Source organism: Phocoena sinus, chromosome X (assembly GCF_008692025.1).
Source record: "Phocoena sinus isolate mPhoSin1 chromosome X, mPhoSin1.pri, whole genome shotgun sequence".
Classification (NCBI taxonomy): Eukaryota; Metazoa; Chordata; class Mammalia; order Artiodactyla; family Phocoenidae; genus Phocoena; species Phocoena sinus.
Window position 1 is genome coordinate 21078276 of NC_045784.1, and position 15610 is coordinate 21093885.

Below are 15610 nucleotides of genomic sequence, written 5' to 3' on the forward strand. Positions count from 1 at the left end.
CATCCAACCACAGCAGAATACACATCCTTCTGAAGTTCACATGGAGCATTCACCAAGATAGATCACATTCTGGGCCATTAAACACCCCATAACAAATTTAAAAGAATAGAAATCACACAATGTCTGGTCTCAGTGGAATTAAACTAGGAATCAACAACAGAAAAATAGCTGGAAAATCCCAAAATAATTGGAGATTAAACAGCACACTTCTAAATAACACATGGGTCAAAGAATAAATCAAGAAATATTTTTTACTATTTTGAACTAAATGAAAATGAAAACACAACTTACCAAAATTTGTGGGATGCAGTGAAAAGTGTTTAGGAGATTTAAAGCATTGAATATATATATTAGAAAAGAAGAAAAATCTAAAATCAACCATCTAAGCTTCCATCTTAGGAAACTAGAGAAAAAGAGCAAATCCAACCCAAAGTAAGCAAAAGAAAATAAATAATAAAAATCAGAGCAGAAATCAGTGAAGCTGAAAACAGGAATGAATAGAGAAAGGCAACAAAAACAAGAGCTGGTTCTTTGAAAAGATCAATAAAATTGATAAGGCTCTAGCCAAGCTAACAAAGAAAAAAGAGAAAGATACAAATGACCAATATCAGAAATTAAAAAGAGGACATTACTACAGATCTCATGGACATTAAAAGGAAGAAATATTTTGAGCAACTCTATGCCCACAAATGTGATAACATAGGTGAAAGTGACCAATTCCTTAAAAGACAGAAGCTGCCAAAATTCACACTAGAAGAGACAATCTGAATAGGCCTCTATGTATTAAAGAAATCCAATCAGTATGTAATAACCTTCCAAAAGAGAAACCACCAGGCCTGGATAGGTTCACTGGTGAATTCTACCAAACATTTAAGGAAGAAACTATACCAATTCTCTACAATCTCTTCCACAAGATAGAAGCAGAGGGAATGTTTCCTAACTCATTCTATGAGGCTAGCGTTATCCTAATACCACAACCAAACACCTTATAAGAAAGGAAAACTAGAGACCACTGTCTCTCATTAACATAGATGCAGAACCCTTTAACAAAACATTAACAACTCAAACTCAACAATGTATAAAAAGAATTATACACCATAACCAAGTGGGATCTATCCCAGGTAAACAGACTCACAGATATAGAAAACAAACTAGTGGTTACTAATGGAGAGAAGGAAGGAGGGAGGGGCAAGTAAGGGGTAGGGGATTAAGAGATACAAACTATTATGTATAAAATAAATAAGCTATGAGGATATATTTACAATGCAGGGAATATAGCCAATATTTTATAAGTATAAATGGAGTATAACCTTTAAAAATTGTGAATCACTATATTGTACACCTGTAACATATAATACTATACATCAACTATACTTCAGTTTTAAAAAACAAAAAATAGAATAAAATCAATTAATGTAATCCATCACATCAACAGACAAAAGAAGGAAAATCACATGATCATATTAATAGATGTAGAAAAAGCATTTGATAAAATCCAATACCCATTCATGACAAAAACTCTCGGCAAACTAGGAATAGAGGGGAACTTCCTCAACTTGATAAAGACTATCTACAAAAACCCTACAGCTGGGCTTCCCTCGTGGCGCAGTGGTTGAGAGTCCGCCTACCGATGCAGGGGACGCGGGTTCGTGCCCCAGTCCAGGAAGATCCCACATGCCGCGGAGTGGCTGGGCCCGTGAGCCATGGCCGCTGAGCCTGTGTGTCCGGAGCCTGTGCTCCGCAATGGGAGAGGCCACAACAGTGAGAGGCCTGCGTACTGCAAAAAAAAAAAAAAAAAAAAAAAAAAAAAAAACCCTACAGCTAACATCATACTCAATGGTGAGAAAATTGAAGTTGTCCCACTAAGATCAGGAATAAGGCAAGGATGTAACCTCTCACCATAGCTTTTCAACATTGTACTGGAAGTCCTAGCTAGTGCAGTAAGACAAGAAAAGGAAATAAAACGTATACAGATTAGGACTTCCCTGGTGGCGCAGTGGTTAAGATTCCGCCTGCCAATGCAGAGGACACGGGTTCGAGCCCTGGTCTGGGAAGATCCCACATGCCGCAGAGCAATTAAGTCTGGGCGCCACAACTACTCAGCTTGCGCTCTAAAGCCCACGAGCCACAACTACTGAGCCCACATGCCACAACTACTGAAGCCTGTGCACCTAGAGCCCGTGATCCACAACAAGAGAAGCCACCGCAACGAGAAGCCTGCGCACTGCAACGAAGAGTAGCCCCCACTCGACACAACTAGAGAAAGCCCATGCACAGCAATGAAGACCCAATGCAGCCAAACTTAAATAAATACATAAATTTTAAAAAATGTATACAGATTGGGGACGAAGAAATAAAACTTTTTCTTCACAGATGACATAATCATCTATGTAGAAAATTTTAAAGAACTGACCAAAAAACCTCCTAGAATAAGTAATTATAGCAAGATTGCAGAATACAAGGTTAATTAATATACAAAAGTCAATCACTTTCCTATATACCAGCAATGAACAAGTGGACTTTGAAACGAAAAACATATTACTGTTTACATTAGCACGCCCCAACAAATAAAATACTTAGGTATAAATCTAACAAAATGTGTACAAGATCTATGTGAGAAAAACTACAAAACCTTGATGAAAAACATCAAAGAACAAAATAAATGGAAATGTATTTCATGTTCATGGATAGGAAGGCTCAATAGTGACAAGATGTCATTTCTTCCCAATTTGATCTATAGATTCAATGCAATCCCAACCAAAATACCAACAAGTTATTTTGTGGCTAATGATAAACTGATAGTAAAGTCTATTTGGAGAGGGAAAAGACCCAGAATAGCCAAATCAATATTGGAGGAAAAGAACAAAGTTGGAAGACTGGCACTACTCAACTTCAATACTTACTGTGAAGCTACAGTAATCAAGAAGGTGTGGTATTGGTGAAAAAATGGATAAATAGATCAATGGAATGAAATAGCCCAGAGATAGACCCACAAAAATACAGTCAATTGATCTTTGACAAAGGAGCAAAGGTAATACAATGAACAAAGATAGTCTTTTCAACAAATGGTGCTGTAACAACTGGACATCCACATGCAATAAAAGGAATCTAAATACACATCTTATACTCTTCACAAAAACTAGCTCAAAATGGATCATAGATCAAAATGTAGAACACAAAAGCATAAAACTCATAGAAGATAATATATGAGAAAACCTAGATGACCTTACATATGTCAGTAACTTTTTAGATACAACACCAAACACACAAACCATCAAAGACACAACTGATAAACTGGACTTCAATCAGAAACTAACACACCATTGTAAAGTAATTATACCCCAATAAAGATGTTAAAATAAATAAATAAATAAATAAATAAAATTGGAAAAAAAAAAAAAAAACTGGACTTCATTAAAATTAAAAATTTCTGCTCTGCAAAAGGCCATGTGAATGGAATGAGAAAAACCAGAGTGGGAGAAAATATTTGAAAAGGACACAACTGATAAAGGACTATTATCCAAACTACACAAAGAACTCTTAAAACTCAACAATAAGAAAATGAACAACCTGATTAAGAAATGCAAAAAAGATCTGAATAGACACCTCACCAAAAAAGATATACAGATGTTAAGTAAGCAAATGAAAAGATGTTCTACATCACATGTCATCAGGACATTACAAAATAAAACAACGAGATACAACTATACCCCAATTAAAATGGCCAAAGTACAAAATACTGACAACACCAAATGCTGGTGAGGATTTGGAGCACCAGGAATTCTCATTCATTGCTGGTGGGAAAGCAAAATGGTACAGCTACTTTGGAAGACTGTTTGGCAGTGTCTAACAAAGCTAAACATACTCTCAACATATGATCTAGCAATCACACTCTTTGGTATTTACCAAACTGAACTGAAAACTTATGTCCATACAAAAACCTGCACATAGATGTTTATAGCAGCTTTATTCATAATTGCCAAAACATGAATGCAACCAAGATGTCCTTCAGTAGGCAAAAGGATAAACAAACTGTGTCACGTCCAGACAATGGAATATTACCCAGTGCTAAAAAGAAATGAGCCAACAAGCCATGGGGTAACCTTAAACGTATTACTAAGTGAAAGAAGCCAATCTGAGAAAGATACGTACTGTATGATTCCAATTACATGACATCTTGGAAAAGGCAAAACTATGGAGACAGTAAAAAGATCAGTGGTTGCCAGGGGTTGGGTGGGCGATAGCTGAATAGGCAGAGTGCAGAGGATTTTTAAGGCACTGCAACTGTTCTGTACGGTACTACAATGGTGGACATATGTCATAATACATTTGTCCAAACCCAAAGAATGTAAAATACCAGGAGTGAACTCTAACGTATTAAACTATGGACTTTGGATGATAATAACATGGTGGCAGATGTTGATAATGGGGAGGCTGTGCGTGAGTGCGTAAATGGGAACCTTTGTACTTTCTGCTCAGCTTTGCTGTGAATGTAAAACTTCCCTTAAAAAATAAAGTCTATTAATTTTTGAAAATGTTAAAATTTACGGTATTCCAGAAATTACATATTTTACAACTATTTAAACTTAGGATGGAAAATTTTAGATGTCAGCTTAAAAATCTGTAAGAAGGTGTATAGTTTTTCAAAATTCTTTTTGGGATTGTGGGGAACACAGAGTGAAGACTCTTAGTCTAAGAACGGTTTTCAACAAAGGCTTCAGCATCCGCTAGGAAGCAGTTTTGGAAATTTGTAGGGCATCTTTAGTTGTCACTATGATTGGAGGCAGCAACTAGCATTTAGTGGGCAGGGTGCCAACAATGTTAAACATCTTTTTTTAAGTATTTATTTTATTTATTTATTTATTTGGCTGCACCGGGTCTTAGTTGCGGCATGCGGGATCTTCGTTGCGGCATGCGGGGGTCTTTAGTTGCGGCATGTGGGATCTAGTTCCCTGACCAGGGATCGAACCCAGGCCCCCTGCATTGGGAGCATGGAGTCTTAGCCGCTGGACCACCAGGGAAGTCCCTAAACATCTTGCTATGTGTGGGGCAGCCCCACATGAGAATTTTCTAACATCCTGTAAGATTTCTGAATGTCTCTGCATAATTATTTTAAATTATTTGAATCTAGACCCTAATGTTGTTTTACATATAACTGCAAAGTATTTCTGGAACAGCTGTGATAAATGCTGAATTTTAGAGGAAGGCAACTACTATATACATCGAAGGAAGATTGTTCTTTCTCATGGAATTTGAGCTACCATGCCCCTGTAGAAATCTGCCTACACACAGGTGGTTGGAGATTCTGTTTAACAGACTAGGAATCAAATACAATTAAAATAGTGGAGACACATGAAATATAGGCTTACACTGAATTTTTAAAAACTTTTATTTTAGGCTGTGTTGGGTCTTTGTTGCTGTGTGCAGGCTTTCTCTGGTTGCGGCAAGCGGGGGCTACTCTTCGTTGCGGTGCGTGGGCTTCTCATTGCAGTGGCTTCTCTTATTGCGGAGCACGGGCTCTAGGCACATGGGCTTCAGTAGTTGTGGCTCACGGGCTCTAGAGCGCAGGCTCAGTAGTTGTGGCGCATGGGCTTAGCTGCTCCACGGGATGTAGGATCTTCCTGGACCAGGGATTGAACCGTGTCCCCTGCATTGGCAGGCGAATTCTTAACCACTGTGACACCAGGGAACCCCGGCTTACACTGAATTTTATTTCTTTTATAAATTTATTTTATTTTATTTATTTTTGGCTGTGCTGGGTCTCTGCTGCTGCATGCGGGCTTTCTCTAGTTGTGGCGAGCGGGGGCTACTCTTCGTTGCAGTGCGTGGGCTTCTCATTGTGGTGGCTTCTCTTGTTGCAAAGCATGGACTCTAGGCGTGTGGGCTTCAGTAGTTGTGGTACATGGGCTCAGTAGTTGTAGCTCACAGGCTCTAGAGCTCAGGCTCAGTAGTTGTGGCGCACGGGCTTAGATGCTCCGTGGCATGTGGGATCTTCCCAGACCAGGGCTTGAACCCGTGTCCCCTGCATTGGCAGGCAGATTCTTAACCACTGTGCCATCAGGGAAGTCCCTACACTGAATTTTATTAATAGGGTGGTTAAAAATATTTCATAGTGGACTTCCCTGGTGGCGCAGCGCTGGAGAGTCCACCTGCCGATGCAGGAGACACAGGTTCGTGCCCCGGTCCGGAAAGATCCCGCATGCCACGGAGCGGCTGGGCCCGTGAGCCATGGCCGCTGAGCCTGCGCGTCTGGAGCCTGTGCTCTGCAACGGGCGAGGCCACAACAGTGAGAGGCCCACGTACCGCAACAACAACAACAAAAAATTTCATAGTATTGCCAATTATCTTAAATAGAATAATAATGTATCAGTGGAGAAAATAACATACTGAAATTATTTATTACTGTTTACATTGCTTGTAGGTTTTCACTCTTACTCTGTCACTGTCTCCAGAAGGCTTCATACCACGTTTTTACAGCTTCATGTATTACTGCTTCATTTCCCATCTATACTCTAGTCCCTGTCACCTACCAAAAGATATGGTCTCCATGGTTGTCTTAGTAGTTTAACATGCCCTTGGCTTCCACGGAGAATCCATGTAATAGCCATTGAGGGGGGTAGCTACGTTTCTTTGTAAATCTGCTAGAGAGAGAGGACACTGTTTACTGCATTACTCGATGCTGCTTAGGCAACAACCCTCTGAAACATCTCAGAACTCAGGGCAGGAGGAGCTGGTTCTTCATCGGAGAGCAGTATCAGCTCTAACATCTGAGAGCTATGGAATGACCCTATGGATCCTTCTGCCATAGCTGCGAAGGAGTTCGGGATTTCTTGTGGGAACTGTTCTCCTTCCCTTTTGCTTTAATTCTTGGCTCTGAACTCCTGTCCATATAAATTTCTCTGAGTACTACATCACCTGTGCTTTTATGGAAAGTCTCCTTAAGACATAACAAGTCAACAAAATAATGCATCTAGTTGTCGCTACCACGTTTTCTCCACTTGTCCCAACATTCTCATATAGGCTGGTGGGAAGATCACCACACAAGGAAGGTTCTGTGCTCTGGCTTTCGTGTGCCCTTCACTTCATTCAAGTCTCTGCACAGGTGTCAACACTCCAGAGGGTCCTCCCCTGACCTCCATACCTGAAATGTCCCTCTCCTTGCCCCACCAGCCACTCTTTCCCCGTACCCTATTTTACATTTCTTCATAGAACCCCTACCTCTGCCTCCCCTTCAGACTCTAAGTGTCTGCCTCCCCTTCAGACTCTAAGTTCTCTTGAGGACACAGTCTGCTTCGATCGTGGCTGCATTCTCAGTGTACAGAAGAATGCCTGGCACATAGTAGGAGCTCGAAAAATAGTTGTTAAGTGAAGGAATCATTCAGTAAATCAGAGAAACCATTGTCGCCTAGTGACCTGGACAGCTGCTGATATTAATTTACTGCTTTCTCCAATTTACCTGAATGTACTGAAGGTCACATTTTTCCTTTGCCTTTACTTTTGATGTGCTAACCCAGGGCCAGGGCAGTGTTCCCGTTAAGTGTTGCCTACACCTAACCACCTCCAAACTTGGGTTGCCAAAATGACCAAAGCCCAACCACTGCAGAGGTCTCCCCAGGACCCCAGCAGCTTAGGACCAGACTCCAGGTGGCAGTGCTCATGCAAGAAATGATTTTCCACTCAAAATAAAGGGAAATGAACTGCCTTGTATCACCTCTTCCTTCTGGAAAGAACTCCATTCAATAACCACATAGTCACCATGCTTGGCAAAATCTGCAAAAGACTCCTCTCAAATATACAAAAAGTAGTTTTAAACTTGTAGAAGATAACTATATATATATATATATTTTTTTTTTTTTTTTTTTTTTGTGGTACGCAGGCCTCTCACTGTGGTGGCCTCTCCCGTTGCGGAGCACAGGCTCCAGACGCACAGGCTCAGCGGCCATGGCTCACGGGCCCAGCCGCTCCGCGGCATGTGGGATCTTCCCGGACCGGGGCACGAACCCGTGTCCTCTGCATCGGCAGGCAGACTCTCAACCACTGTGCCACCAGGGAAGCCCAACAAAATATTTTTACAAACAGATGTGTAGTCTCTTACCATCACCTTTTTCCCTCACGGTAGAGGTCTAAGGGTTGATGGTGTCTAGTTCATGTAATGCCACAAAAAATGATTATAGTGAAAGGAAATGGTGTTTCCAGAAGCTACAGAGATGAGACTCAGGTCTTGCAGGTCAGAAACTTTCCCTTTTACCCCAATTGAAATCTGTAGGCCTTTTGGAAGAAGAAAATTTTATGTCTAACTGCCCTTCTCTCTCCACAAGCTTATGAAATCAGTCAGTTCCTTCATTGTAAACCAAGATTACCTAGGTATATAAATCTCTATTTCTTTAATACACAGCACATAAATTCAACTAACTGGGAACTGCTGTAAGCCACTACCATTAGCACAACATGGCCCTAAGTACTGTGGGTCACACCAAGGAAACAGACAATGACCTTACTTACCATTAATCATCCCGAATCCCCCTCAGGTCTCTAAGATTTGAAATCAGAATAATATTGCTTTTCTCCTAACCCTCTAGGAAATTTCAGAAACAGAAATTGGATCATGCCTCAAACACAAGAAGGCATAAATGCAGAACATGAAGCAGTTACCCTTGGTGGTATTATTCGTCTTTCTCTGGGAATCAATGGTTTATAATCTGAGGATGTAATTTCCCCTATGGTTTTTTAAATATCATTTTAAATTTCACGCAGTGAACGAGCGACGCAATATAGGCTGAACTGGGAGCATTTCCAATGTGAGGTGTTAATGATGGAAGTCTGAAAGGGGTCCCTTTCAGGAAGCACATTATACAAGAGTTTTCTAGACAAAGACAAAATGCACTTCTTACCTCCTACCAACAAGTAGCTGTTGGGAAACAGTGTTTTTGCTTGCATAAGTGCCCTTGCATGACCTGAGTGGAAGAGGTCAAATATTCCATCTGCGTATACTCTGACAGGTCTGTCAACTGTGGAAGAAAGAAAACATCATCAACAGAACTGCAGAATAAGGAATCCCAGTCACCTGATCCTTCCATCAGTACAGCACTGTAATAAGGTTTACCTGGAGAAAACACAATGTCTACAAGCCATCAGTTTCATATTAGTGCACGAAATTAACTTTACCAAGAGGTTCTTCTAAGGACATCAAAGCAGAGTAAAAACGTAACAAAATTAAGATTGACCCAGAACACACGTTTTTAGCCGCACAGCACTGGGGAGTTTTCTTGATCCAGAGGAGAGTCTCAGGTGGCTGAGCTGGCAGATTCAGACACACCAGACATAACCAAAGGGTTGACAGAGTCAGCCCAGCAGGAATATCGAGGTAGGAGTGACTGAGGAGCTCAATGAAAAGGACAAATGACTTCATCCTCGAGTCTGGCAGTCCTGAACTAAGACCCCCGAGTCCTATTCCCAAAGGCAAAGACACAGCTGTGCACCTCTTCCAAGTCACCGTGGCAGCGTAAAATCAGCCTTGGGAGGAGTATTTACACCATAGAGATTGGCAAATGCTCAAATCAGGGCTTATTTCCCCCTGGAGGGCCAGTTGTTAAACATTTACCAGCATACACTGCACAAAGGTCACTCCCTATTCTCTTTGGTATCCTAAGACATGTGGCGGGGTGTACATGCCCCAAGGGGAGGAGTGTCAGGGAGCAAAAGTTACATGGAGGGGGGTGCCCAGGGTTGGAGGCGAGTGACCCACACTACAGTCATTCCTAGGGAGAAGGGTCAAGAGCAAATCGGCCACAAGAGACATTCTCACTTGGGAAGTGCCATTTCTTGAGGAAGAGGGACACACTTCACCAGAGCTTCCCGGGAGCCAGGAGACTGCACTAGGAACCGCAGGATGACACTTTTGCTGAGTCAGCCAAAGACCCATCCCCTCCGGTAAGAGGGAGACATAGGGAGGTAGAGGGGCTGGGTGCCAACTTTTACTTTCACACCATTTTGGATTCTCAGCAAAGGAACTAGAAAATGAAAATATGGCGAACGACAAACTAAACGTGGCAAACTGAACACACACACACTTAGCTCCACTTCCGCTCTAACACCACAAGAATTACAGAGAAAGAATTAAGAAGAGATAATCCCCCAAGGGCAGAGGAAACAAGAAAGGCAATGACAGTGGATTAGAGATGTCAACAACATTTTGGAAAGTTGATTGTCAAGTGCTGAATATCTACAGAGAACAAGAATCAGAGGTGGGGCAGGTAGGGAAAGGGATTGCTGGTTGGTTTGTTTTACGAGCCTAAGAGTCCTACTAACTTTTTAAACTAGATGCACGTATTATATTGATGTTATAAATTTTACAAAAATCAATGCACACGTCTGTTGAATGATCTTTAAGGCTCAGATTTAAAATTGTGATTATTTCTTGATGTAATACAACCTCGTTAATTTAGAACATAAATTGAAAGGAATATTACATTAATATATTCAGATGGCACAATGTTTCTAATAAATTAAATTTCTCTAATAAACAAAACTCGAGAGACTTTCTGTCAGATAGGGAATTGCAATTATTCCCAATTATACACCGTTTTGAACAAAGAGAATTGCCTTCACAGGATTATACTGTATTCTAAATAAGGCACGGTAAATAGAAAATACTTTGAAATAACAAACTGTCTAATGAGGGAGCCTTGGTTTCAAAGCTCTTATTCAATTTGAATTCAATTGAGGAAAATTTGTTTTAAGATATAAACCCCAGGGGGAAGCAGATGGCAGTTTTGCAAAACTTTGTGTTATTGATTCAGAAGTGATCAAGATAAATAAATTCAGGAAGCAGGGAGGAAAGAAAAGTAAAGAAAGACGAGATAATTACTGAGAAAAAAGGCCATTTAGTAAATTTGTGAAGAGTATTCGTGGAGTTGATTTTGCAGTAAGCTCACTTTTAAAAATTGTAGTGTGTCAGCAATTTCTAGACTGGGAAATTCTGCAGGACCAAAAAAAAAAAAAATCCCTGATCTCTTCAACAAGTAAACTTCAAGAAAAAAAAAGAAGAGGGAAAGAGATAGAGGGGGGGACTTGGAGATTAAAAGATATTTTAAAAACACCTCAACATATTGTAATATATAGATATTATCTGGATTTGGGTTCAAACAAACTATAAATAAATGATGACATAAGATAACTGGAAATTGGAACACTGGATATTTGATGATATTAAAGAATTGCTGTTAATTTTTTAGGTGAGATACTGATATAGTGGTTATGCCTTAAAAAAAACCCGGAGTTCTTATTTTTTAAGACATATATACACAAGTATTTATGGATGAAATAATAGGAAGCCTGGGATTTTTTTTCAAATAATTCAAGAGGGGAGAGTTGATGAGGGAAGGCTACAGGATGGTGGTTGTTAGGTATGGGTGATGGACACATGAAGGTTCATTATATTGTTCTACTGTTGTGAATGTTTGAAATTCTCCATAATATTTTTTAATAGACTGTGGCTTTGTAAGTTAGTTGGTATGTTTATTTGTTTTACTCTTCTGTTCGAAGTTTTTCTGGACATCCTTTTAGGCATCTGGGGACTCTCTAGGGGGTCTGTGCTGGGAACCACCGGCCTGTGAAGCTATGATCGAAAGGTGGAGCATACCTATTCCATGGCCATGGTGGAGAGACCTTAAGGTAGCTCCCACTGACCCCCACACCTCCTGCTGTTCACACCTTGGTGAGATCCCCTCCCTTTGAAGTGGGAGTGGGACCCATGCCTTGCTTCTAACCAGGAGAATATGACAAAGGTGATAGATGTCTCTCCCATGGTTATGTTATAGTATATAAGACTCCATTTTGCTAGCAGACTCATTCTTTCTTCCTTGGTGGCTTTGAAGAAGCAAGCTGCCATATTTTGAGAGGGCCATGTGGCAAGGAACTGCAGGTGTCGTCTAGGAGCCGAGGGTGGTCTCTGGCTGACAACCACCAAGAAGCTAGATCCTTGGTCTTAGAGTTACAAGGAAATAAATTCTGCCAACAACCTGAGTGAGCTCGGAAGCAGATCTAGCAGATCCACCAGTCAAGCTTCCAGATGAGAACTGAGCCCTGGGTGACACCTTGAATACAGCCTTGTGAAACCCTGAGCAGAGGACTCAGCTAAGCCAGGCTTGGACTCCTGATCCATGGAAACTGTGACATAATGAATGTGCAGTGTTTTAAGCCATTAGGTCTGTGGTAATATGTTACATAGCATCTCACACCATATACAAAAATTAACTCTAAATGGATCATAGACCTAAACGTAAAGCTAAAACTACAAAACTTCTAGAAGAAAACAGGAGAAAATCTTAGTGACTTTGAATTTGACAAAAATTTCTTAAATAGGAGCCAAAAAGGACATAGTATAAAACAAAAAAAAAGTTATATATTAAACCTCATTTAAAACCTTTACTCTTCAAAAGACATTTTTACAAAAATGAAAAGGCAAGTCTTAGGGAGAAAATATCTGCAAAATATGTATCTGATATAAGACTTGTATCTGGAATATATAAAGAACCCTCAAAACTCAATAATAAGATAAACAACTCATTTTTAAAAGGGCAAAAAAGGGCTTCCCTGGTGGCGCAGTTGTTGGGAGTCCGCCTGCCGACGCAGGGGACACGGGTTCGTGCCCCGGTCTGGGAAGATTCCACATGCCGCAGAGCGCCTGGGCCCGTGGGCCGTGGCCACTGAGCCTGCGTGGCCGGAGCCTGTGCTCCGCAACGGGAGAGGCCACAACAGTGAGAGGCCCGCGTATCGGGAAAAAAAAAAAAAAAAAAAAAGCTACAGAAAGGGCAAAAAAATTTCAACAGACATTTCACCAAAGAAAATAAATAGATGAATGGCAAATGAGCACATGAAAAGATCCTCAATACCATTAGTCATTAGGGAAATACAAATTAAAGCAACCCTGAGATACTACTTCATACTCACTAGAATGACTAAAAATTTAAAAACTGTTGATCATACCAAGTGCTGATGAGGATATCGAGCAACTGGAACTCTCATACACTGCTGCTGGGAATGTAAATGGTACAAATACATTGGAAAGCAGTTGGGCAGTTGGTTAAAAAGTTAAACATACACATACCATACAGCAAGATAGGAGGCAGTCACCAACTACAGTGCATCTGAATTCACATTTTTGTAAGGCATGTTATGGTGTTTCTTGGTATTGTTTCAGATTCAGGCAACGATAAAAGGGTGATTATTCATTTTTTATTATGGCTCTTCAAATGCAGCTTATTAACAATGCCTTAAAAGTACATATGATTTACAGAGCACGTGTATTTCACTTAATCTTTCCATCAAGTCTGTGAGGTAGATAGAGGAGAGTGGACTTACTATCCTCTCTCATAGAGGGGAAAATGGAAGCTCAGCGAAGCTGAGCAGCTTACCCAGCATCATATAACCAACCTATGATGGAGTGTGAGTGTAAACCAAACTCCACTGCTCTTTCTTCTAACTCATGACGCCTTCTAGAAAACGACATGCCATTATGGAGTCTTTTAAAAAAGAGAGAGAGAGAAAGACAGACTGTTACTGAATGCCCAGTAATTATGGTAACTGGTATTGTTTTTGTGTACAGCTGATGTGCAAAAGAGGTGGCACAACATTTAACCTTTTAAAATCTAATAGTTACCTATCTCACAAAGTTTACATAGCTTTATATAAACTTAATCATTTCCTTCTACTTACAGCCAGCGATGCTCTTTTCAATAAATGATGATTGATGTTTGCTTTTCAAAATACATTAAATTTAAGTTAAAAAAGAAAGAGTACGTTTTTTAAAAAATTAAGTAAACTACAGTACAGGTGGCACAGAAATAAGGCAAAATTCATTTGGGTGGCTCTTGAAAAATGAATTTGGAAAACTACACATATCACTGTGTGAACAGAATAATACAAATTCCCTTTCTGTGAAGGAAAACAGGAAATCAGAACTGAGTTTCCCTTTAAGAAAAAATGTCAGCTTTAATGAAAACGAACCTATGAAGCACTCACTTGGGCTTTTCCTTTATCTCCAGGCAGATTACTGATTTTCTCTGTCTCAGGATACATACTAAACCTTAGAGGGTCATACCTCCACAGCTGGACTATTTGAGCTAAGATCAAAGGTGCCAGTTCCACTCAACAACAACAAAAAACAAACAACCCAACTGAAAATTGGGCAGAAGACCTAAATAGACATTTCTCCAAAGAAGACATACAGATGGCCAAGAAGCACATGAAAAGCTGCTCAACATCACTAATTATTAGAGAAATGCAAATCAAAACTACAATGAGGTATCATCTCACACCAGTTAGAATGGGCATCATCAGAAAATCTACAAACAACATGCTGGAGAGGGTGCAGAGAAAAGGGAACCCTCCTACACTGCTGGTAGGAATGTAAATTGGTGCAGCCACTATGGAAAACAGTATGGAGGTTCCTCAAAAAACTAAAAATAGAGTTGCCATATGATCCAGCAATCCCACTCCTGGGCATATACCCAGACAAAACTCTAATTCAAAAACATACATGCAGGGCTTCCCTGGTGGTGCAGTGGTTGAGAGTCCATCCGCCGATGCAGGGGACACGGGTTTGTGCCCTGGTCCAGGAAGATCCCACATGCCATGGAGCGGCTAGGCCCGTGAGCCATGGCCACTGAGCCTGTGCATCCGGAGCCTGTGCTCCGCAGCAGGAGAGGCCACAACAGTGAGAGGCCCGCATACCACACACACACAAAAAAAGATACATCTACCCCTATGTTCATAGCAGCACCATTTACAAGAGCCAAGACATGGAAGCAACCTAAATGTCCATCAGATGAATGGATAAAGAAGATATGGCACATATATACAATGGAATATTACTTAGCCATCAAAACGAATGAAATAATGCCATTTGCAGCAACATGGATGGACCCAGAGATTCTCACACTAAGCGAAGTAAGTCAGACAGAGAAAGACAAATACTGTGTACATGGAATCTAAAATACAATACAAATCAACACATCTACAAAACAGAAACAGACTCACAGATATAGGGAACAGACTTGTGGTTGCCAAGGGGGAGGAGGGGTAGGGAAGGGAAGGAATAGGAGTTTGGGATTAGCAGAGGCAAACTATTATATATAGGATGGATAAACAACAAGGTCCTACTGTACAGCACAGGGAACTATATTCAGTATCCTGTGACAAACCATAATGGAAAAGAATATGAAAAAAAAAAAAATATATATATATATATATAACTGAGTCACTTTGCTGTACAGAAGAAATTAACACAACCTTGTAAATCAACTATACTTAAATAAAAAAAAAATTTTTTTAAGGTGCCAGTTCCGGGACTTCTCTGGTGGCGCAGTGGTTAAGCATCCGCCTGCCAATGCAGGGGACACGGGTTCGAGCCCTGGTCCGGGAAGATCCCACATGCTGCAGAGCAACTAAGCCCGTGCACCACAACTACCGAGCCTGCGCTCTAGAGTCCGCGAGCCACCACTACTGAGCCCATGTGCCACAACTCCTGAAGCCCACACGCCTAGAGCCCGTACTCCGCAACCAGAGAAGCCACCGCAGTGAGAAGCCCATGCACCGCAACGAAGAGTAG

At 40.8% G+C, this 15610-nt stretch overlaps 1 protein-coding gene across 1 annotated transcript in view; it reads right to left on the reverse strand.

Moving 5' to 3' along the window:
* Positions 1-15610, reverse strand: part of PCYT1B (phosphate cytidylyltransferase 1, choline, beta) — a 141925-nt gene that overhangs the window by 77492 nt on the left and 48823 nt on the right. The window contains exon 3 of the mRNA XM_032619158.1: positions 8892-9008. Coding sequence (XP_032475049.1) covers positions 8892-9008 — 117 coding nt within the window. The remainder of the gene's footprint in view (positions 1-8891; positions 9009-15610) is intronic.